The 22953-nt window shown below is 42.0% G+C and overlaps 1 protein-coding gene across 2 annotated transcripts in view; it reads right to left on the reverse strand.

Moving 5' to 3' along the window:
• The window catches only part of tnr (tenascin R (restrictin, janusin)), a 252698-nt gene that overhangs the window by 78001 nt on the left and 151744 nt on the right, over positions 1-22953 (reverse strand). For both annotated transcript variants that reach the window (XM_067453468.1, XM_067453467.1), the window contains exons 4-7: positions 21976-22511; positions 15050-15523; positions 8011-8274; positions 2689-2804 (exon numbers count right to left, since the gene is read on the reverse strand). In XM_067453468.1, coding sequence (XP_067309569.1) covers positions 2689-2804; positions 8011-8274; positions 15050-15523; positions 21976-22453 — 1332 coding nt within the window. In that variant the 5' untranslated portion in view covers positions 22454-22511. The remainder of the gene's footprint in view (positions 1-2688; positions 2805-8010; positions 8275-15049; positions 15524-21975; positions 22512-22953) is intronic.

A 22953-nucleotide genomic window follows, 5' to 3' on the forward strand; every position in this document is an offset into this window, starting at 1 on the left:
GCTGTTCACATTATTATTTTAAAACGTGGCAACCGATCAGGCAAAACATTATGACCTAATATTGTGTGGGTCCTCCTGACCCGTCTCTGATGAACTCCACTAGACCCCCGAAGGTGTGCTGTGCTATGTTGATGTTAGCGGCAGATCCTTTAAGTCCTGCGAAGTGGGGTCTCCATGGATCCGACTTGTTTGTTCAGCACATCCCACAGATGCTCGATTAGATTGAATTATGGGATATATATTTGGAGGCCAACTCAACTGGTTGTTGTGCTCCTCAAACCATTCCTGAAGCATTTGTGCTTTGTGTCAGGAGCATTATCCTGCTGGAAGAGCCACAGCCACCAGAATACCGTTTCCATGAAAGGCTGAACATGGTCTCAGCAATGCTTAGGTAGGTGGAGCGTGTCAAAGTAACATCCGCATGGATGGAGGACCCAAGGTTTCCCAGCAGAACATTGCCCAAAGCATCACACTGCCTCCGCCGGCTCGCCTTCTTCCCATAGTGCATCCTGGGGCCATGTGTTCCCCAGGTAAGCCACACACACACACACACCCGGCCATCCACGTGATGTAAAAGAACACGTGATTCCTCAGACCAGGCCACCTTCTTCCATTGCTCCGTGGTCCAGTTCTGATGCTCACGTGCCACTGCTTTTGGCGGGGTCAGGGGTCAGAGGTCACCCTGACTGGTCCATACGCCTCAAACTGAGCTGCTCTGTGTATTCTGATAGCTTTCTATCAGAACCAGCATTAACTTCTGGAGCAGTTTGAGCTCCAGTAGCTCGTCTGTTTGATCGGACCACACGGGCCAGCCTTCGCTCCCCACGTGCATCAATGAGCCTTGGCCGCCCATGACCCTGTGGCCGGTTCTCCACTGTTCCTTCCTTGGAGCACTTTTGATAGATACTGACCACTGCAGACCGGGAACAGCCCACAAGAGCTGCAGTTTTGGAGAAACTCGAGAAACTCGCTCAAATCCTTACGCTTGCCCATTTCTCCTGCTTCACACACATCAACTCTGAGGACAAAACATTCACTTGCTGCCTAATATATCCCACCCACTAACAGGAGCTGTGATGAAGGGATCATCAGAGTTATTAACTTCACCAATCATAATGTTGTGCCTGATCGATGTATGTATATTCACTGAATGACCAAAAAAAAACTACTGGTGTGTAAAATTCTTTGAAGTGACTCCTGTTGGCACAGAATTGTGACACATCTTGATCTAGAGTGATGAATTCCGATGTGTCTATTATTTTAATTAATGTTATATTATTAAAGGTGGGGTAAGGTCTTTCTGGTGACCATTGTTGATATTTCAAATCACCAAAACAAACACGCCCCTACCCCCAAAAGGGTCTCGCCCCTATTTTCACCTCACACATACGTAAACCCAGGCAACGTCTACGGCAGAATCTGTGTTACTAATCCAGATTGAATATTCAATGAAAAAGTCACCCCATCCATCACAAAAACAAAAATCATTCTCATGAACAACTCGATAGTACACGAGCATGAGTCCAACTAACGACATATTACAATTATGACCGGATATAGGTTATATAGATCACGAAAAGAGGAAACAAACATATATTAGGAGAATAGTATCTTACTTGTCTGACACATTCTGTAAACTGACGCTTGAAACAGACAGTGAGGAGATTTAGATGCTCCATACGGTGTGGAAATGAACGGGTCTTTATCATTGCTGAAGTGAGCGACAATAAGATCACAAATTAATAAACAAGTGAACATGACACACGAGCATAATCAAGCAAAAGCCAGCATATATTAGATCTCTGCTAATGTCTGTTGTGCGTTTTAAATAATGACATGCACTGAGCGTGCTCTTCTCACCATCAATAGTAGACACGCCCCTTACCTGCTGATTGGCTACAAGTTTGTTAATGGACTCCATTTTGAAATAACACTTACTCCACCTTTAATATTTAATTATATAATCAATATTATAATTTTCCAGTTCCCATTACACTCAAGCACACCTCCAATATGTCAGATCTTTTGTGCGAGGGGAACATGATGTTACAGATTCAGCGCCTGGTCTTAATACCAAGACTACAACTAAACAAAATACCAGAGGCTCTGTTGCATGTTTGTTATTATACACAATGAGAGATGTTTCACCCCAATGTGAAATGACAGGCATGTTGCACAGGAAACCTGCTGTTTTGCATACATCGATGTCTCTCGCTGCTATTTCACACTGATGCACAAAGCACAAGCTCCACATTTTGTTGGCACGCAGGAGCTGGAGGTTTTTCTTCTTCCTGTGAGGGTGTACATGCTGAAAATGTTTTGTCCTTTCTCCAGATGGAACATTTGAAAAGGGATTAGTGAGAACATCTCTGCCTGGATGTATTGTGTTTCTGCCATGATGCAAAATAATTCTCTTTCAAACAGACAGATTGACATTTATCACACTGAGACGCACCTGTCAGAGACCCAATCATCTCTGGCTGAAAAAGAAGCATTAATTCATCAGCCGTACACAGATGCCTGTCAAATCCTTACATTGCAGTTTCCTGTTTACTGTTGTTGAAATACAATGCGGTGGATGGTAAAGTCCAGAAATGCTACAAGAGTCCAAAACCTCTGTGTTGTTATGCCAAAAGCTACAGCAGGAGCAGAATCAAATGAAGTGTGACCTTCTAAGGAAAGCCTTACCTTGGGAATGAAGCTTATTTCCCAACCATCAAACAAGTAGTCTAAGGGTTGCCACTGAACCTCCACGGATGTCTCCATGATGGATTTGAAGAGTAAACCGTCTGGATTTGAGAGATCTAAAAGGTACAGATTGATGCATTATTGGCCTCAGTCCTGTGTGTGTTCAATAAATCAACATTTTTCTCAGCCAAGGCAGATCTTTACTCTCAGCCTTTAGCACTGTAAAGAGAGAGCAGTGAAACAGCGTTTACTTAGCGGACATATTCAGGATTTTTTTTCTGAGTTATATTTAATATGCAACATGTCTTCAAATTGACTCTGGAAACCCAAATAATAGAAGTCAGAAAATAGCATTACAGCAATTTCACAGTACACAAAAGTGAACCTTTTCCAGGTCAATAATCGTAAAAGCCTCCAGAGGATTTGAAAAGAATTTCATGAAAACAGTATTAAAACAGCTAAAACAGTATTATATTTATTTCAGCTGGGAGTGTTCCGCTTATCCTATCCATGTGTAAGATGACATACAAAGGTTTGTAAGTAAGCGATAATGTACTCTCATACAATAACAATAATAGCTTATTGTACTGCTAAATAAACTCTGACAGTCTCTCCTTCTCACTGACTTACCTACACTACTTTTTTTAAATAAGAAATGAATACTGATATATGAATAATGTTGTTTAAGAATGCATTTAATTGAAAAAAAATTGTGACAATAAAACATTTAACATGCTACAAAAGAAGTCTATTCAAGTTTATGCTGTTAAACTTTCTGTTCATCAAAGAATAATGGAAAAAAATGTGTCCGCAACATACACCAAAATGTATGTTTGGATTTAAATTGGCAAATGCTTAAGAGTCAATGATTGGATCATTGCAGTGATTTTTGTATTTCTCGCATCTTATATGTGTGGCAACAGTTCTTCCAACCCTAATTGATGGAGTTTGTAGCTTTTCAATTCTTAAACAACCATAAAGGAAGATACATCATGGCCATATTCCAGGATAACAATGTCAAGATTCATCAAACTCAAACTGTGAGAGAAAGCAATAAGAATCATTTTAAACATGTAATGTTTCTTAAGCGTCAAAGCAGCATTTGAGAGTAATTTCTAAAGGATCATGTGACACCAAAGCCTGGAATAAATTATAAAATAAATTCAACTAAAGTTAAACTAGGGTCCCACTTTATATTATTTCACACCACCACACCTGTCCCTAACTCTACCCTTAAACTTACCCACACCACCACACCTGACCCAAACTCTACCCTTAAACTGACCCACACCACCACACCTGTCCCTAACTCTACCCTTAAACTGACCCACACCACCACACCTGTCCCTAACTCTACCCTTAAACTGACCCACACCACCACACCTGTCCCTAACTTTACCCTTAAACTGACCCACACCACCACACCTGTCCCTAACTTTACCCTTAAACTGACCCACACCACCACACCTGTCCCTAACTTTACCCTTAAACTGACCCACACCACCACACCTGACCCTAACTCTACCCTTAAACTGACCCACACCTGACCCTAACTCTACCCTTAAACTGACCCACACCACCACACCTGACCCTAACTCTACCCTTAAACTGACCCACACCACCACACCTGTCCCTAACTCTACCCTTAAACTGACCCACACCACCACACCTGTCCCTAACTTTACCCTTAAACTGACCCACACCACCACACCTGTCCCTAACTCTACCCTTAAACTGACCCACACCACCACACCTGTCCCTAACTCTACCCTTAAACTGACCCACACCACCACACCTGTCCCTAACTTTACCCTTAAACTGACCCACACCGCCACACCTGACCCTAACTCTACCCTTAAACTGACCCACACCACCACACCTGACCCTAACTCTACCCTTAAACTGACCCACACCACAACACCTGTCCCTAACTCTACCCTTAAACTGACCCACACCACCACACCTGTCCCTAACTTTACCCTTAAACTGACCCACACCACCACACCTGACCCTTACTCTACCCTTAAACTGACCCACACCACCACACCTGTCCCTAACTCTACCCTTAAACTGACCCACACCACCACACCTGTCCCTAACTTTACCCATAAACTGACCCACACCACCACACCTGTCCCTAACTTTACCCATAAACTGACCCACACCACCACACCTGTCCCCAACTTTACCCATAAACTGACCCACACCACCACACCTGTCCCTAACTTTACCTTAAACTGACCCACACCACCACACCTGTCCCTAACTTTACCCTTAAACTGACCCACACCACCACACCTGTCCCTAACTTTACCCTTAAACTGACCCACACCACCACACCTGTCCCTAACTTTACCCTTAAACTGACCCACACCACCACACCTGTCCCTAACTCTACCCTTAAACTGACCCACACCACCACACCTGTCCCTAACTTTACCCTTAAACTGACCCACACCACCACACCTGTCCCTAACTTTACCCTTAAACTGACCCACACCACCACACCTGTCCCTAACTTTACCCTTAAACTGACCCACACCACCACACCTGACCCTAACTCTACCCTTAAACTGACCCACACCACCACACCTGTCTCTAACTCTACCCTTAAACTGACCCACACCACCACACCTGTCCCTAACTTTACCCTTAAACTGACCCACACCACCACACCTGTCCCTAAATCTACCTTAAACTGACCCACACCACCACACCTGTCCCTAACTCTACCTTAAACTGACCACAACACCACACCTGTCCTTAACTCTACCCTTAAACTGACCCACACCACCACACCTGTCCCTAACTCTACCCTTAAACTGACCCACACCACCACACCTGTCCCTAACTCTACCCTTAAACTGACCCACACCACCACACCTGTCCCTAACTTTACCCTTAAACTGACCCACACCACCACACCTGACCCTAACTTTACCCTTAAACTGACCACACCACCACACCTGTCCTTAACTCTACCCTTAAACTGACCACACCACCACACCTGTCCTTAACTCTACCCTTAAACTGACCCACACCACCACACCTGTCCCTAACTCTACCCTTAAACTGACCCACACCACCACACCTGTCCCTAACTCTACCCTTAAACTGACCCACACCACCACACCTGTCCCTAACTCTACCCTTAAACTGACCACACCACCACACCTGTCCTTAACTCTACCCTTAAACTGACCACACCACCACACCTGTCCTTAACTCTACCCTTAAACTGACCACACCACCACACCTGTCCTTAACTCTACCCTTAAACTGACCACAACACCACACCTGTCCTTAACTCTACCCTTAAACTGACCACACCACCACACCTGTCCCTAACTTTACCCTTAAACTGACCCACACCACCACACCTGACCCTAACTTTACCCTTAAACTGACCCACACCACCACACCTGACCCTAACTTTACCCTTAAACTGACCCACACCACCACACCTGTCCCTAACTCTACCCTTAAACTGACCCACACCACCACACCTGACCCTAACTCTACCCTTAAACTGACCCACACCACCACACCTGTCCCTAACTCTACCCTTAAACTGACCCACACCACCACACCTGACCCTAACTTTACCCTTAAACTGACCCACACCACCACACCTGTCCCTAACTCTACCCTTAAACTGACCCACACCACCACACCTGACCCTAACTTTACCCTTAAACTGACCCACACCACCCCACCTGTCCCTAACTCTACCCTTAAACTGACCCACACCACCACACCTGACCCTAACTCTACCCTTAAACTGACCCACACCACCACACCTGTCCCTAACTCTACCCTTAAACTGACCCACACCACCACACCTGACCCTAACTTTACCCTTAAACTGACCCACACCACCACACCTGTCCCTAACTCTACCCTTAAACTGACCCACACCACCACACCTGACCCTAACTTTACCCTTAAACTGACCCACACCACCCCACCTGTCCCTAACTCTACCCTTAAACTGACCCACACCACCACACCTGTCCCTAACTCTACCCTTAAACTGACCCACACCACCACACCTGACCCTAACTCTACCCTTAAACTGACCACACCACCACACCTGTCCTTAACTCTACCCTTAAACTGACCACAACACCACACCTGTCCTTAACTCTACCCTTAAACTGACCACACCACCACACCTGTCCCTAACTTTACCCTTAAACTGACCCACACCACCACACCTGTCCCTAACTCTACCCTTAAACTGACCCACACCACCACACCTGACCCTAACTCTACCCTTAAACTGACCCACACCACCACACCTGTCCCTAACTCTACCCTTAAACTGACCCACACCACCACACCTGTCCCTAACTCTACCCTTAAACTGACCCACACCACCACAGCTGTCACTATTTTTACCCGTATTCCACCTCAGTATCAGCAAGTGTTTTGCAATACAATATGAACACACATAAGTACATTGTACTTATTTTTTTATGTAAGTACATAGTAGTTAAGCCGCCTAATATAATGTGGGACCAAAACTAGTTATTTTAAAATGTGTCTACCCGTCCTTTCCCTCTGATTCCTTTTTTCTTGGAATGATTCCCTATTAATAATAACACAAGATTTTAGCTATTGCAAGCATATAATTCAGTTGCAGAAAAAGGGCAATCATTTTCAACACAAGTCTTGTCTTTGTTAGATCACAGAAATTATGCTCCATTAGTTGAATATCTCAGAAGTATGAACCAGATCATAATGTCTGCCAGATGCCACATGCAAATAGCAATTACTTTCAAATTCATTAAGTTCTGATTATCTTTATTATTTATCTCTGAATTACCAGTGAAAATGTGTGAAACAGAAGGCCACTCAGTGGTGCTTTGTGATTGTCTGCAGAACGGCCAACTGACTTTCACAAATACTGGAATATTTGTTATGATGTGTTCTATTCTAGGCTGAGCCATTTTGCTCAAGGCTGACAAGCAGTGACTGTATACGAAAGGCCCTCTTGCATTTTGCCAATCTGGCACTGCTACTCACCAGGTGGTGGGTGTCTAATCATATCCTGTTGGCAAAGACAGCCAGTTGTTCCTCTGAAGAAGTAACATGAGGAATGTGTGTGTGCAAATGAGATTGTGAAAGAGTGTGTAGTCTCTCACCCAGGTCCATTAAACCTGGGTCATGCTTGGGCAACATTGATGCACTTACAATGAAAATGTCACATTGAAGATATATGCAAAACACCTCAGACATATTCATGGAAAAGAAAAGTTCTTATCTGACCAAAGCACTACTATTTGAATAAAAGAGCTCTCAGGAGAGAAGTGCACTCACATGTGGAGGCTAAGGTGTTCATAGGGGCACTGATGATGTTGTCGATCACTGCGTACACGTTGATGTTGTATTCTAGACCCGGCTCCAACCCTTTGATGGTGGTGTTGGTAACGTTTCCTGGGACTCTGATCTCTAGTTGGACTCCACCAGGGGTTGTGGGGGCGTAAGTGATGAGATAGTCTGTCAGGAACACAGGGCCCTCCCACTGCAGATCAATGGTGTTCTCTGACACTCCCCGAACTTGCAGATTCATAGGAGGTGACACTGTGTAAAAAAAGGGTGAGGATATCACATGAAAATGAATCATTCTGATCAAAAAGCAGTCTTTCTTAGGAGTTTATTATGGAAAATTCTTTAATGTGATCTGAGGCAAATCACACTGGAAGCATTTACCTATACACACTGTATTGCCAAAAGTTTTGGGACACCTGCTTTTACATGCAAATGAACGTTAATGCCATCCCATTGTTAATCCGTAGGGTTTAATATGGAGTCGACCCACCCTCTCTAACAGCTCTAGCTCTTCTAGGAAGGCTTTCCTCAAGGTTTAGGAGTGTGTTTATGGGGATTTTTGCCCATTCTTCTAGAAGCTCATTTGTGAGGTCAGTCACTGATGTTTGACGAGAAGGCCTGGCTCTCAGTCTCCGCTCTAATTCATCCCAAAGCTGTTCTATCGGGTTGAGCTCAGGACTCTGTGCAGGCCAGTCAAGTTCCTCCACACCAAACTCCTCATCCATGTCTTTATGGACCGACGCTTTGTGCACTGGAGCGCAGTAATGCTGGGACAGGAAGGGGCCGTCCACAAACTGATCCCCACAAAGTTGGGAGCATGAAATTGTCCAAAATGTATTGGTGAAGCATTAAGAGTTCCTTTTACTAGAACTAGGAGGCCAAGCCCAACCCCTGAAAAACAACCCCACACCATAACCCCCCTCCACTAAACTTTACACTTGACACAATACAGTCAGGCAAGTCCTGTTGTCCAACCATTCTGGAATTTTTGCCACTTTGTGGCTGTGTTGCTGTTATTCTCATTTTCCTTCCACTTTGTAATAATCCCACTAACAGTTGAGCGTGGAATATTTAGTAGTGAGGAAATTTCAGGAATGGACTTATTGCACAGGTTGCAACCTATCACGGCACCACGCTTGAGTTCACTGAGCTCCTGAGAGCGACCCATTCTTTCACTAATGTGTGTAGAAGCGTCTGCAGGCCTAGAGCTTGATTTATACACCTGTGGCCATGAAGAGATCGAACACCTGAACTCAGTGATTTGGAGAGGCGTCCCAATACTTTGGGCAATATAGTGTATATCTAGGCCGCTGATTTTGCTCCCAGCCACATGCAGTATTTTCTGACAATGATGCTCCGGTATGAAGTGAACTTAAAAAAGTTAGAAAATGTATCTACTTATAAAAAGAGTTTGGAAGATCCCACTTGGGCTACCCATGAGACTAAGAAGTAGCCCGGGTCCCCAGAACACATGAGACTTCCTCCTGATACTGGGCTCATAGGAGTAGCTATAAGTGGCCCCTAAGGAATTATTAAGGACTTGAAGAAGCAATTCAGCTCCTTCCACACGAACAGGACAGACTGGTGTTCCTTCTGTTCCCCCTCTACAACAGACCCCCTCAAAACAGAGGAAAAACTCCCAGGGTGCATACTTAGCAAAATTTATCACTCTAGCATCTGTGCTTTTCACCCATATCGAGCTGCCAAGCTCCCCATTTTATTTTTAAGGAGGAACAAGAACCCAGGAAATAAAGCAGATACAGTCTTAGACAAAAAAAGGAAGATCTAAGGGAGTGTGGGTCTAAAATCAGACTACATTTTTAAATTATCTTACTATAACAAGTATTTATAACAACATCATAATCAGCATATATTTTCTAATAATCTATTCAGCATGTATTTGTTAATCTATTGTTTTAGGTTTTTTCATAAAAAAATAAAAAATAAAAAAATACAAAAAAGCTATAGTAAACTATATATATATTGTGTGTGTATAAATATATATAAATATATATATATATAATGAGAGTTAAACTGACAAACTCAAAGGGATGCAATGGATTACAATCAAACAATCAGATAATAACGATAATACCAGTTTAACTCAACCAATGAGCAAGCAATACTTAATTTAGTTCAGTCTGGGGTGTCAAAAGTCAACATTAGCAATCAAAGAACAAACCCTTCAGTAAATCATGCTCATTTACAAAGTGAAGGAATCTATTTGGGCCCAAATTTTTATCAATTTTACTGCTAGTCACTGTATGAAGAATGTTTTTTGGAATAACTTGTATTGACTGTAATTTACTTTAGTGTAAAGTACTTTTGGTTGAATTAAACTAGAAAGAAACGGTAAAAGCGGGGTTAGTGCTTTGTTAAAGTTTGCAATTTAATTCCTTCAATAGAAAAGAAAATGTTTTGAGCTGTTGAAATTTAAAAAAAAGAACTTCTCATCACATCCTATTTCCTTGATTACTTCTTTTCCCCCCATTGCTACCTGTTTGTAAAATACTTTTGCCTACGGTTTCATCTGCCTAATGAAACGAGAAAATTGGATAGAGTAACTGAGAGAAAAGCCATATCCTAATTCATTCCCGTGATAATATGAAGACCTAAGAGAGCAGAGAATCTTCAGAAGCTGTGTGGAGAGTAATAATTGAGCAGTATTCCACCACCTCTCGCGCACAACACCCCACTATTTTCTCCTAATTGCAATGAAATAAGCAATTTTGTCTCCACTCAGTCTTGCAGAAAATGAGAGGGAGAGAACTGGTTTGGTAATGTGATTTGCCCTTGCCTCTCCCACTCCTGAAATGACAGCTGTCTTCAGCGATGTGGGGTTTCGACAGCCCTTTCCACGAACTAGCTGTGAATCTGAGTAAGCGTGATGGAGAAATTGCTTTGGCCAGGTTAATATGACACATCTTCCCCAGTGAATGTGACTTTTGACAAATGAATGGTGTTACGCTGCGAGTTGTCACCAATTTTACAGCCCTGACTGGAGGCCTACCATGGGGTTTAGCATCTGCCATGTGTGCCGTAACTAGGGAAACCGTCCCTGCTCTTCCTAGAAAACGGATTTTTATATTGATATTGGAAAGAAAATATATCAGACATCACCTAATAAAGTGGCTTGTTTATCTGCAATAGGTTTAAAGTGAAACAATATATACGATTATGATTATATTCCAACTATGTGGGAACGTGTGAATTATCCAATCATTTTCCCGGGGAATGGAAACTATTTTCCTGTAGTGTGTCAATACAGTGAGTTGTGGTAAGTGCTTGTGATGTTAAAGCGATAAACAAAATGCTTAAATTTAACAGAACAACCCGTGTAATTCCTGCAATTTAAGGCATGAATTACTGTATAAATGACAGCAAAATACAGCGGAGGTGCTGTTTCCTTAAAGGATTAAAATTTTGGCTAATTCACTCTAAAAATGGCTGGGTTAAAAACAACCCAATTGGCAACCCAGCGCTGGGTAAATATTGGACAGAACACATGCTGGGTTAAATTAACCCAGTGGCATTTTAACCCAGCAGGCTGGGCTGTTGAGAAAACCCAAAATGTGGTCAATTTTTTACCATTAATGGATTTGCTATTCTTGGTTATTCCTGCTGGGTTGTTCTCAAAAAATCTCCTGTGCATTAGAATGCATGTTTAGACTGTTAAAACAATCATTTTTATTGCTTGACAAATCGTACAATACACAAATGTGTTAAAATTGGTAACAATGACAACTACAAACCTAATATATTCTGTCAATTTATTCATGTTTAAATCAAACTTTTATTTTGACGGGTTGCCGTGACTTTTGAGTCTCTGTGTTCATGATATGACACGCGCCACCATCATTCACACAGAGACGCAAAACATGGAAGAGTAATATTTAAATAGTATTTAATATACACAGACACTCGTATATTTTCGGCTACAGTCTGGAGCCCTGTGTGACGCGACTGAACGCAGCTGCGGGACCGAATATAGTCTACTTGTGAGTCGATGCTGTACGGTCACATTTTTAACATTTCAGTATGTACTTGGTACCAAAGTACGTACTTGTGACATCCCTACATACAAACATGTTTAATTTTCATAAGGGGATCATGGTTCTGTGTAATCACAAACTGTATTAATATATCGTCTCACAAGCCTAACTAAACTAACACGAGTGAGTAACGTACATTGTATCGGATTCTGAGGTAAAACTTTTGTCATCATGTAAACTTAAGAATTGTTGCCGCGAAGAAAAAAAAAAACTATAATTATGCAAATTAAAATGATTATTAATGAAAATATATGAATTTATCTTAAAACATCTGCAACCAGTGGCTTTGCCTTTTGCATTGTCCTTTCAAAATGACAGTTTGGGAGTGAATTTAAACGAATCAAGACGGGAAGCACGTGAAACAACCAAGCATTGCGACCCAGCAGGTTTAACCCAACGACTGGAAATTTGAAACTACCTAAATGTGATCAAATAAACCAACAAAAAATACCCAACAGTCTTAACCCAGGATTTTGGGTTAAAAAATAACCCAGCATTATTTAGAGTGTTGGAAAAAATAGTCCCCCTTATAATTGATTTAATAGTCAACACTATTAAAGAGTTGATTCTCATGATAAACTCTGTTTCGTCTTAAAACTCCCTCGACCAATCTGCGTACTCTGGGAGATCAGGCCTTCTGCTCTGCAGCCCCCAGTCTGCGGAATGCTCTCCCTGACCACCTGCGGACTCCACAGACTATAGATGCTTTTAAGCGTGCTCTTAAAACCCACCTTTTTAGCAGAGCTTTTAATTGACTTGTTACTTCTTTATTTTATTTTTTTAGTTTTATGTATTTTATTTTATTAATTTACTTATTTATTTATTGTTGTTGATTGTTTTTAATTTCTGTAGCACTTTGAGATTTTGTTTAATATAAAGTGCATTATAAATAACATTTATTATTATTATTATTATTATAAACACGGACAAAGTTGGAAAAAAAAATGTGTTGGATGCATGATGGAGTATTTATGTGCCGAATACACTCCTTCAGGATTCACGCAAGTTTCTGGCCATGTATGACATCATAAAGGGAGAAACTCTTTATATGTGCACCTCTCCCAGATGAGCACACACACACACACACACACACACACACACACACACACACGCACACACACACACACACACACGCATGTCGTGTTTCCATGTTTTATGGGGACTTTCCATAGGCGTAATGGATTTCATACTGTACAAACTGTACATCCTATCCACTTACACTGCCCCTGCCCCTAAACCTACCCATCACACACACACACACACACACACACACACACACACACACACACACACACACACACACACACACACACACACACACACACACACACACACACACACACACACACACACACACACACACACACACACACACTGCCCCTAAACCTACCCATCACAGGAAACATTCTGCATTTTTACTTTCTCAAAAAAACTCCTTCTGTGTGATTTATAAGATGTTTTCCTCATGGGGACCTAAAAATGTCCCCACAAGGACAAGGATTTCGGATATTGCCATCTTTGAGGGGACATTATGTCCCCATAACGTAGGGATTACCAGGCCACAGACACACACACACACACACACACACACACACACACACACACACACACACACACACACACACACACACACACACACACACACACACACACACACACCTCTGGCGTTGTGTTTTTAGACACATTACGTCTATGGTGAGTCCCCAGAAAGATAGCGCACCAGACATGTGTGTGTGTGTGTGTGTGTGTGTGTGTGTGTGTGTGTGTGTGTGTGTGTGTGTGTGTGTGTGTATGTGTGTGTGTGTGTGTGTGTGTATGTGTGTGTGTGTGTGAGTGTGTGTGTGTGTGTGTGTGTGTGTGTGTGTGTGTATGTGAGTGTGTGTGTGTGTGTGTGTGTGTGTGTGTGTGTGTGTGTGTGTGTGTGTGTGTGTGTGTCTAGCTCCGCCCACTGCACTCCTCCACTAGCTCGGCTGTTTTCAGAAAGAATCGGTTCAGTGTGTCTGTCTTTTATAAATATGATAAACTAAAGACTCTTGTGAGATATGAAGGATCAACACGACTCTACAGATACTCCAGATTAACACCAGACTGGCACAAACTGTGTTATGGACCCTTTAAACTCAAGTCCTTGTATCATGCATCTAATTTTGTTATAGTTTATTCAGATAATTGTTTCTTATTTCTTATTGTGTACACCGATGTGTTCTTTGCTACTTCGTTTCTTTTCATTTTACTCATGTTTATAGCATAATTTTAGTGTCATGTTATTATCAATGTATTTGAAGTTAAAGGGTTAAAATTCTGTCATTAATTACCCTAATGTGGTTGGCCAGCCGTCAGACCTCCGCTCATCTTCACACACAGATGAAGATATTAGTGTTGAAATCCGATGGCTCAGAAAGGCCTTCATTGACACCAATGTCATTTCCTCTCTCAAGACCCATAAAGGCACTAAAGACGTCGTTACAAAGCCCATCTCACTACAGCGGCTCTACAATCATTGATGAAGAGGCCAGAATAGACCTAAACAACTAAATAACGACTTATATAGTGATGGCCGATTTCAAAACACTGCTTCTTGAAGCTTTGAACTGTTATGAATCAGCGTATTGATTCATGATTCAGATCGCGTGTCAAACTGCTGAAATCACGTGACATTGGTGATCCGAATCATGAATCGATTCACTGACACATAACGGTTCGAAGCTTTGTTTTGAAATCGGCCATCACTATATAAGTCGTTATTCAGTTTTTTAGCGCATACAACCTATTCTCAATGCTTCATAAAATAATTGTGTCTGAAGGTGAACAAAGGTCTTACGGGTGTCCAACGACATGAGGAATTAATGACAGAAATTACATTTTTGGGTGAACTAACCCTTTAAAAGGCAAGTTGGGTATTCAGACATAATGTATTAGGCAATGAAATATCATTTTATAGTTTTTCCTGTACCATACATGTTGAAAACACTGACCTGATGCGCAGTCGTCTCCTGTATATCCCTCCTGACAGGCACAGAATCCGTCCTTACACACTCCTCTCTGGCTGCAGTTGTTAGCACAGAAGATGAGAGAGCAGTCTTCCCCCAGGAAGCCGGGTCTGCACTGGCAGGATCCGTTCATACAGACTCCTTGATCCGAGCAATCGTTCAGACATCTGCCCTGCGAGCAATCTTCCCCAGCATAGGCTTCCTCACACACACACTCTCCATCAATGCACAAGCCCCTGTCAGAGCAATCACCGGGACATCGAGGCTCCGAGCAGTTTGAGCCGATGAAGTTTCGGTCGCATACACACTCGCCTTCCATGCAAATGCCTTGTCCGGAGCAGTCATCTGGGCATCTGGGTTCGGTGCAGTTCTTGCCAATCCAGCCTTCTTCACAAACACACCCACAGACGTCCATGCTGAAGCTGCCATGGCCACACTGAGGGACGTAGTCCAGGCGACCTAAGAGGGAACAATCATGAAGTTAACTCAATGTTTTGGAGAACTTTTGAGTAATGCCGACTGTTAAAGTGCCCCTGATTTAGTTTAGGAGGGCTCATACAATAGGTTTACAAGCTTCCAAGGTCAAGCAAAACTTTAATTTTCTCATAATATACATTGCACATCACCTTATTTCTCAATTGTCCTGGACTAAAATGGCCTTTTAAACCAGATGAACAGAAATCTGCTTTCTCTGTCGTGGTTTTAAACAGTCCTAGACTTGGTCTAACCCAGAGTTTAATAAACAGATTTCCTGGAGGAAGACTAGCACTACTCCAGGATTAAATTGAGTCTTAAATTAAACCTACCAGGAGGCAGACATTGTATATGTGTGTGTGTGTGTGTGTGTGTGTGTGTGTGTGTGTGTGTGTGTGTGAGAGGGGTGGGGGGGGGGGGGTGGGAGCTTACTAGTGGAAACCAAAACATTTGTGAGAGAATGCAGAAGCATTGACAAGTAATTTTTGTGCAATTTTATAATAGTTTTCCTGCACCATATCCCCTTAAAGGCTTTGTATATTCTACAGCCGAGTGTGCCATTTTTCTTTGCTACTTACTTTAAAAGAGTTTTCTCTTGTCCAGTAAAAAGTTTTATGATTGCTGTCTTTTTCTGCTATCATTGTTTTCTTAAGATTTGCTTCTCATTTCCATGCAATTTTAAGCTTTTCTTGGACCATTCCATATTTTATAGGCAACCTCTGTCATGCTAATTCAGTTGGTTATAAAAATAATCTGTTTTATTTTAGTTCAGGACTCCATAGTCTAGGTGTTAGTAATCTGTACATAACCTGTGTTTCAGAAAACCATTTTTTTAAAATCACGCTTAATTATCATAGATTAAGGCCTACTACTGGCTTCATTTAAACCCTGTCAAGTTCAAGTTCAAGTTCAAGTTCAAGAGTTTTATTTGTCACATACACAGTTATACAGAATACAACCGGCAGTGAAATGTAAGCAGGTCCGCTCTATGGACAGCAAATAACAATTAACAAAAAAAGCACAATAAATTATAAAATAGGGATAGGATAAAATAGGAATAGGATAAGGTGCTATATATATATATATACATATGTAGAATTATGAATAAATCAAGTAAAAGAAATAAGAGATGTGGAATAAAATAAGTGAGATAAAGTAAACTGGAGACTATAAAAATAAATATGTCTGGGAAACCGCCCCAAAGAGTCTGACATGGTTTGACTGAATATTCAATCTCACTAAACCTCTTCTTCCACAAGCCTACTCTACCACTCACTAATGGGTTGTTATCATGGCTATCAAAATCCAGTGTTCTGTATTTTGCGTACATGAGTTTTTTGCTGTAGATGGCTATTGCTGCGCGTTTAGCTAGAATGCCATACAAAACCAACCCATTGGGCCACTGAATCTGCTTAATGACAACAGTTGGGGCAACAGCCTTAGTCCTAATGGGTTGTTATCTTCGCTATCAAAATCCAGTGTTCGGTATTTTGCACACGTGAGTTTTTGTTGTAGGTGGCTATTGTAGATGGCTATTGTAGATGGCTGTATTGTAGATGGCTGTTCAACCTGTAGCCCAAGACTGGTTTCCCACTGAAGCTAAGCAGGGCTGAGCCTGGTCAGTACCTGGATGGGAGACCAACTGGGAAAACCAGGAGCTGCTGGTAGAGGTGTTAGTGAGGCCAGCAGGGGGCGCTCACCCTGTGGTCTGTGTGGGTCCTAATGCCCCAGTGTAGTGATGGGGACACTATACTGTCAAAGAGCACCGTCCTTCGGATGAGACGTTAAACCGAGGTCCTGACTCTCTGTGGTCGTTAAAAATCCCATGGCACTTCTCGTAAAAGAGTAGGGGTGTAACCCCGGTGTCCTGGCCAAATTCCCTTGATTGGCCCTTACCAATCACGGCCTCCTAATAATCCCCATCCACTGAATTGGCTCTATCACCCTCTCTCCTCTCCACCTTTCGCTGGTGTGTGGTGAGCGCACTGGCGCCGTTGTACTGTGGCTGCCGTCGCATCATCCAAGTGGAGCTGCACACTGGTGGTGGCTGAGGAGAGACCCCTGACATGAGTGTGAAGCGCTTTGGGTGTACAGTAGTACATTTTAAAGCGCTATATAAATGCCTCATTCATTCATTCATTCATTCATTAATGGCTATAAAAAATAATAATAATAAAAATTGTTTTTTTTAAATTGTGTACTGTGCTAATTAATTGAGACTTCTTACAGCTCTTACAGGTTGTTGGCCTTGTTTGTTTCGTTGCTTCTATTGCTCTACCCTTTTTTTGTAAGTCGCTTTGGATAAAAGCCTCTGCTAAATGATTAAATGTAAATGTACTCTACTCTGATTGGTCAGACAACCCAGTCTGTTGTGATTGGTCTACTTTGCTCTGATTGGTCAGATGGCCCAGTCTGTCGTGATTGGTCTACCACTTACATCGTATATATGAAACAAAACGCCTATCACCATAAATCATTTCTTAATTTATGCTTGATGGAGTTGGTTATTCTGTATCAATTCCAGCGCGAGTCCTCATCCTTTTGAAGTGCAAGCAAAGTTAATTTGAAATGCTAAGAAATGATTCTTCATAAAATGTTGGGACCCACTTTATATTAGGTGGCCTTAACTACTATGTACAAACATTGTAATTAATCATTTGATACAATGCACTTATTGTGTACAGACATGTTTTTACATTGTACTTACATTTAAAAAAAATACCAAAAAATTAATTTCTGTAGTTACATTTTTAATTACATAGTTGGCATTTCCTTCCCTTACACCAAACCCTTAAACTGACCCACACCAGCACACCTGTCCCAAACTCTACCCGTATCCCACCTCAATATCAGCAAAAGTGTTTTGCAATACAATTTGTACACATTAAGTACATTGTACTTATTTTTTGATGTAAGTCCATAGTACTTAATGCCACCTAATATAAAGTTGGGCCAAACTAAACTCTTCCAGGCCTCAAGTACTACAGCAGAACAAAACAAAATATAACTGTGACATTATGCTTAATTTCACGATAAGTGTGCGATTAATTGTGATTAATCACAACAAAAGTGTGATTAGTCACGATTAAACATGTTAACTGATTTACAGCCCTAGCAGGTAAGCATCAGGAAGTGAGACTGGAATTGCTGACCAGATAGTTCGAACTTTATTTACTTTTGTTATTTTTCATGGATTTTGATCTTTAAAACTCTGCAGAACATTTACAAACTGCTTTATTATACACTGCATGAAAGGGGATATTCGATAAGGCCACTTTAACAATGTGACTGCATAAGTAACTTGTGATTTAAATAAAGAACTGGACTTGTCTGAATCATGAATTAATCATTCAGACTGGTTTTGCGACCTGGGTCAACTGATTAATCAGACTAGGTGTTTTAAAGTGTATCACGGCTTAAATGACAGCCCGTTTCTCACACAAATCTATCTTTATGAGTGCCGAAAAAAAGTTTTATGATAATTATGTGTTTTTGGGGTTCTCATTCATCTTACTCTCTGTTATCCTGAACACCCCTTTAAACATGTCCTTCAAAAATGAATTAATTTTCCTCAAAAGAAACCCAATCAAAGATGTTTGGAACAATGAGCTTGAGCAAATAATGACAGAATTCACACTGGGAGAGCTATTGCTTTCATTTTCATCGGGTCGGACTAAAATTAAACTGAAGAAGTAAAAATGAATAATAATTCTGAGGCAATATCTTGCAATCTTATTTGCTCCAGCAGATGTATACGGGTTTGATTCAGCAAACAGAATGCTTATCAAGGGCTTGAGGGGAAGACCTATCCAGCAGCAGTGCTGTAATTAATCTAGTTCACAATCTAACCTCATTTGTATAGCTTAATATGACTTTCCCTTTACTGCGGCAGTGTTTCAGCTGTTTTTAGCTGCCCTGCAGGGGCTCCACAGTCAAGGTTTGCAGGTGTGGATCCACTTGAGTGTCCCTTTGAGACGCTAAACAAGCACAACACTACAACCATCCACAGTTCTGTCGTCCCTATGGGTCAGTGCACAATACAACCTCTACTTCACTTAGCACTGCGGTCACATCATAACTGGCAGAAGCACCAAGATGCACTTTTGTGTTCATCCACCAATGAGCGCCAGCCAGTTTGAATAATCCGCTTTACAACCACCAGAGGTGTTAAAGACACTGTCTGTTTATAATATATCCATGAGATTTGATTATTTATATTCAGCCACAGCAGCACATATAAACTCTACTACATGTTATCATCTGGCCGATTGTAGTGCCTATCATTTGAGAAGCATACACAAGCAGTAGTAGTTCTCACTAAAACTAGGATTGTAGTTTTTAGTTAGAGAGATATTTTAAAATGTTAGCTAGTAAAAATAGTTAATTTATTTACTTCAGTATATATTTATTTTTCTTTATTGTTGAATGATATGAAATTGTTTATTTAATGACTTATCTACAATACAATTGATAAAGCAATATTTTAAAAGCGTCTTTTAGTGGATGTAGCCTACAATAAGAGAGATAAAGCTTGGGCACGTGAGCGTGTTTGCGTGAGTGGAAAGCCCTTATATGGAGATGTGTGGGCTTGTTTGCATGTGCGGAAAGCCCTTAAATGGAGATGCATGGGCGTGTTTGCATGTGCGGAAAGCCCTTATATGGAGATGCGTGGGCATGTTTGCATGTACGGAAAGCCCTTATATGGAGATGTGTGGGCGTGTTTGCATGTGCGGAAAGCCCTTATATGGAGATGTGTGGGCGTGTTTGCATGTGCGGAAAGCCCTTATATGGAGATGTGTGGGCTTGTTTGCATGTGCGGAAAGCCCTTAAATGGAGATGCATGGGCGTGTTTGCATGTGCGGAAAGCCCTTATATGGAGATGCGTGGGCATGTTTGCATGTACGGAAAGCCCTTATATGGAGATGTGTGGGCGTGTTTGCATGTGCGGAAAGCCCTTATATGGAGATGTGTGGGCGTGTTTGCATGTGCGGAAAGCCCTTATATGGAGATGTGTGGGCTTGTTTGCATGTGCGGAAAGCCCTTATATGGAGATGTGTGGGCGTGTTTGCATGTGCGGAAAGCCCTTATATGGAGATGTGTGGGCTTGTTTGCATGTGTGGAAAGCCCTTATATGGAGATGTGTGGGCTTGTTTGCATGTGTGGAAAGCCCTTATATGGAGATGTGTGGGCTTGTTTGCATGTGTGGAAAGCCCTTATATGGAGATGTGTGGGCTTGTTTGCATGTGCGGAAAGCCCTTATATGGAGATGTGTGGGCTTGTTTGCATGTGCGGAAAGCCCTTATATGGAGATGTGTGGGCGTGTTTGCATGTGTGGAAAGCCCTTATATGGAGATGCATGGGTGTGTTTGCATGTGCGGAAAGCCCTTATATGGAGATGTGTGGGCGTATTTGCATTTGCGGAAAGCCCTTATATGGAGATGTGTGGGCGTGTTTGCATGTGCGGAAAGCCCTTATATGGAGATGTGTGGGCGTGTTTGCATGTGCGGAAAGCCCTTATATGGAGATGTGTGGGCGTGTTTGCATGTGCAGAAAGCCCTTATATGGAGATGCATGGGTGTGTTTGCATGTGCGGAAAGCCCTTATATGGAGATGTGTGGACGTGTTTTATGGAAATGACTAACCTTGTGCAATTCTCCATATTCACTAACATTAAGAACAAATTGTGCGTACAAACGTCATGTGCATGTGTGGAAAGCCCTTATATGGAGATGTGTGGGCTTGTTTGCATGTGCGGAAAGCCCTTATATGGAGATGCATGGGTGTGTTTGCATGTGCGGAAAGCCCTTATATGGAGATGTGTGGGCGTATTTGCATGTGCGGAAAGCCCTTATATGGAGATGTGTGGGCGTGTTTGCATGTGCGGAAAGCCCTTATATGGAGATGTGTGGGCGTGTTTGCATGTGCGGAAAGCCCTTATATGGAGATGTGTGGGCGTGTTTGCATGTGCGGAAAGCCCTTATATGGAGATGCGTAGGCGCGTTTACATATACGGAAAGCCCTCATATGGAAATTCATGGGCGTGTTTGCATGTGCAGAAAGCCCTTATATGGAGATGCATGGGTGTGTTTGCATGTGCGGAAAGCCCTTATATGGAGATGTGTGGACGTGTTTTATGGACATGACTAACCTTGTGCAATTCTCCATATTCACTAACATTAAGAACAAATTGTGCGTACAAACGTCATGTGCATATTTTTTGTGAAAAGGCAGAGATTTTTTGTGAAAAGTCCTCCTGTGCTTTTTTCTTGTTGTGGTTATATGGTTAAATGTATGTCTTTCAAACATCTTTTAGAAGCAGTGCTCCAAATATCGTTGTATGCAATTACAATATCAATAAATGCTTTCAATTCAGATTCAATTCAGATTCCAGAAGCATAACATTTTATAATCTGCAGGATGTGCAAGCAAACACTCACCCATAACAGAGCTCTCTCCGCAGCAGCTGGAGCTACACTGAGCTCGAAGCAGGGAAACCTCCCTCTCCAGCATCTCTATGCGGTTAGCCAGCTGTTCCATGGCAGAAGCCACAGGACAACCACAGGCCTGCTTCGGGATATTGATGCGATGGGTGAAGGTCACCTGGCTGTCCGAATCTATCGTCTCTTCTGTGTACTCTGTCGGCATCTTGTCACTCCCATTTGGGTCTTTGTTTATCTCTGGGCCTGGTACTGTGTCTAGGTCCACTGAACACAGTGACTCTAGAGGTACATTGATGTTGTATACATGGTTGAAGATCATGGGCTGGGTCTGGTTGCTAAGACCTTCTGGAGCCTGTCGCCTCACCCTTGTGGTCTTCACTAGTTTGCTTGTGGGGTTAGGAACAGCTTGAATCCCGAAGAACAGTAGAGCCAGGCTCACTATTGAACGTTTTATTGCCATAGTGCTCCCCGGCATCCCAACTCAGGCACTAGGGGCGAGATCATCAACTCCACAAATAGACCTCTGATTGGCACTGTGGACAAGAAGAGATCATTTTTTAGCTCGGGTGAAAAGGTAAGAAAACAGCAGGGCTCAACATTTGCAATATTTTCACTTGCCCTCCTAATAGTTTTACTCCATATGTGACCCCTGAGCTCTGTGGCAATCTGTGGCAATAGCCAACAATATACAGGGTAATATAAGGGTCAAAATAAAAAAAAAGTTATTTTATGCCAAAAATTATTAGGATATTAAGATCATGTTCCATGAAGATATTTTGAAAATGTCCTACCGTAAATATATCATAAATGTATTATTAGTAGTAATATGCATTGCTAAGGACTTCATTTGGACAACTTTAAAGGAGATTTTCTCAATATGTAGATGTTTTTGCACCCTCAGATTCCAGATTTTCAAATAGTTGAAACTCGGCCAAGTTTCTTTACTTAATGTCCAATCATTTGTTATTAAACGTA

The sequence above is a fragment of the Pseudorasbora parva genome, chromosome 9 (genome assembly GCF_024679245.1).
Source record: "Pseudorasbora parva isolate DD20220531a chromosome 9, ASM2467924v1, whole genome shotgun sequence".
In the NCBI taxonomy this organism is placed as follows: Eukaryota; Metazoa; Chordata; class Actinopteri; order Cypriniformes; family Gobionidae; genus Pseudorasbora; species Pseudorasbora parva.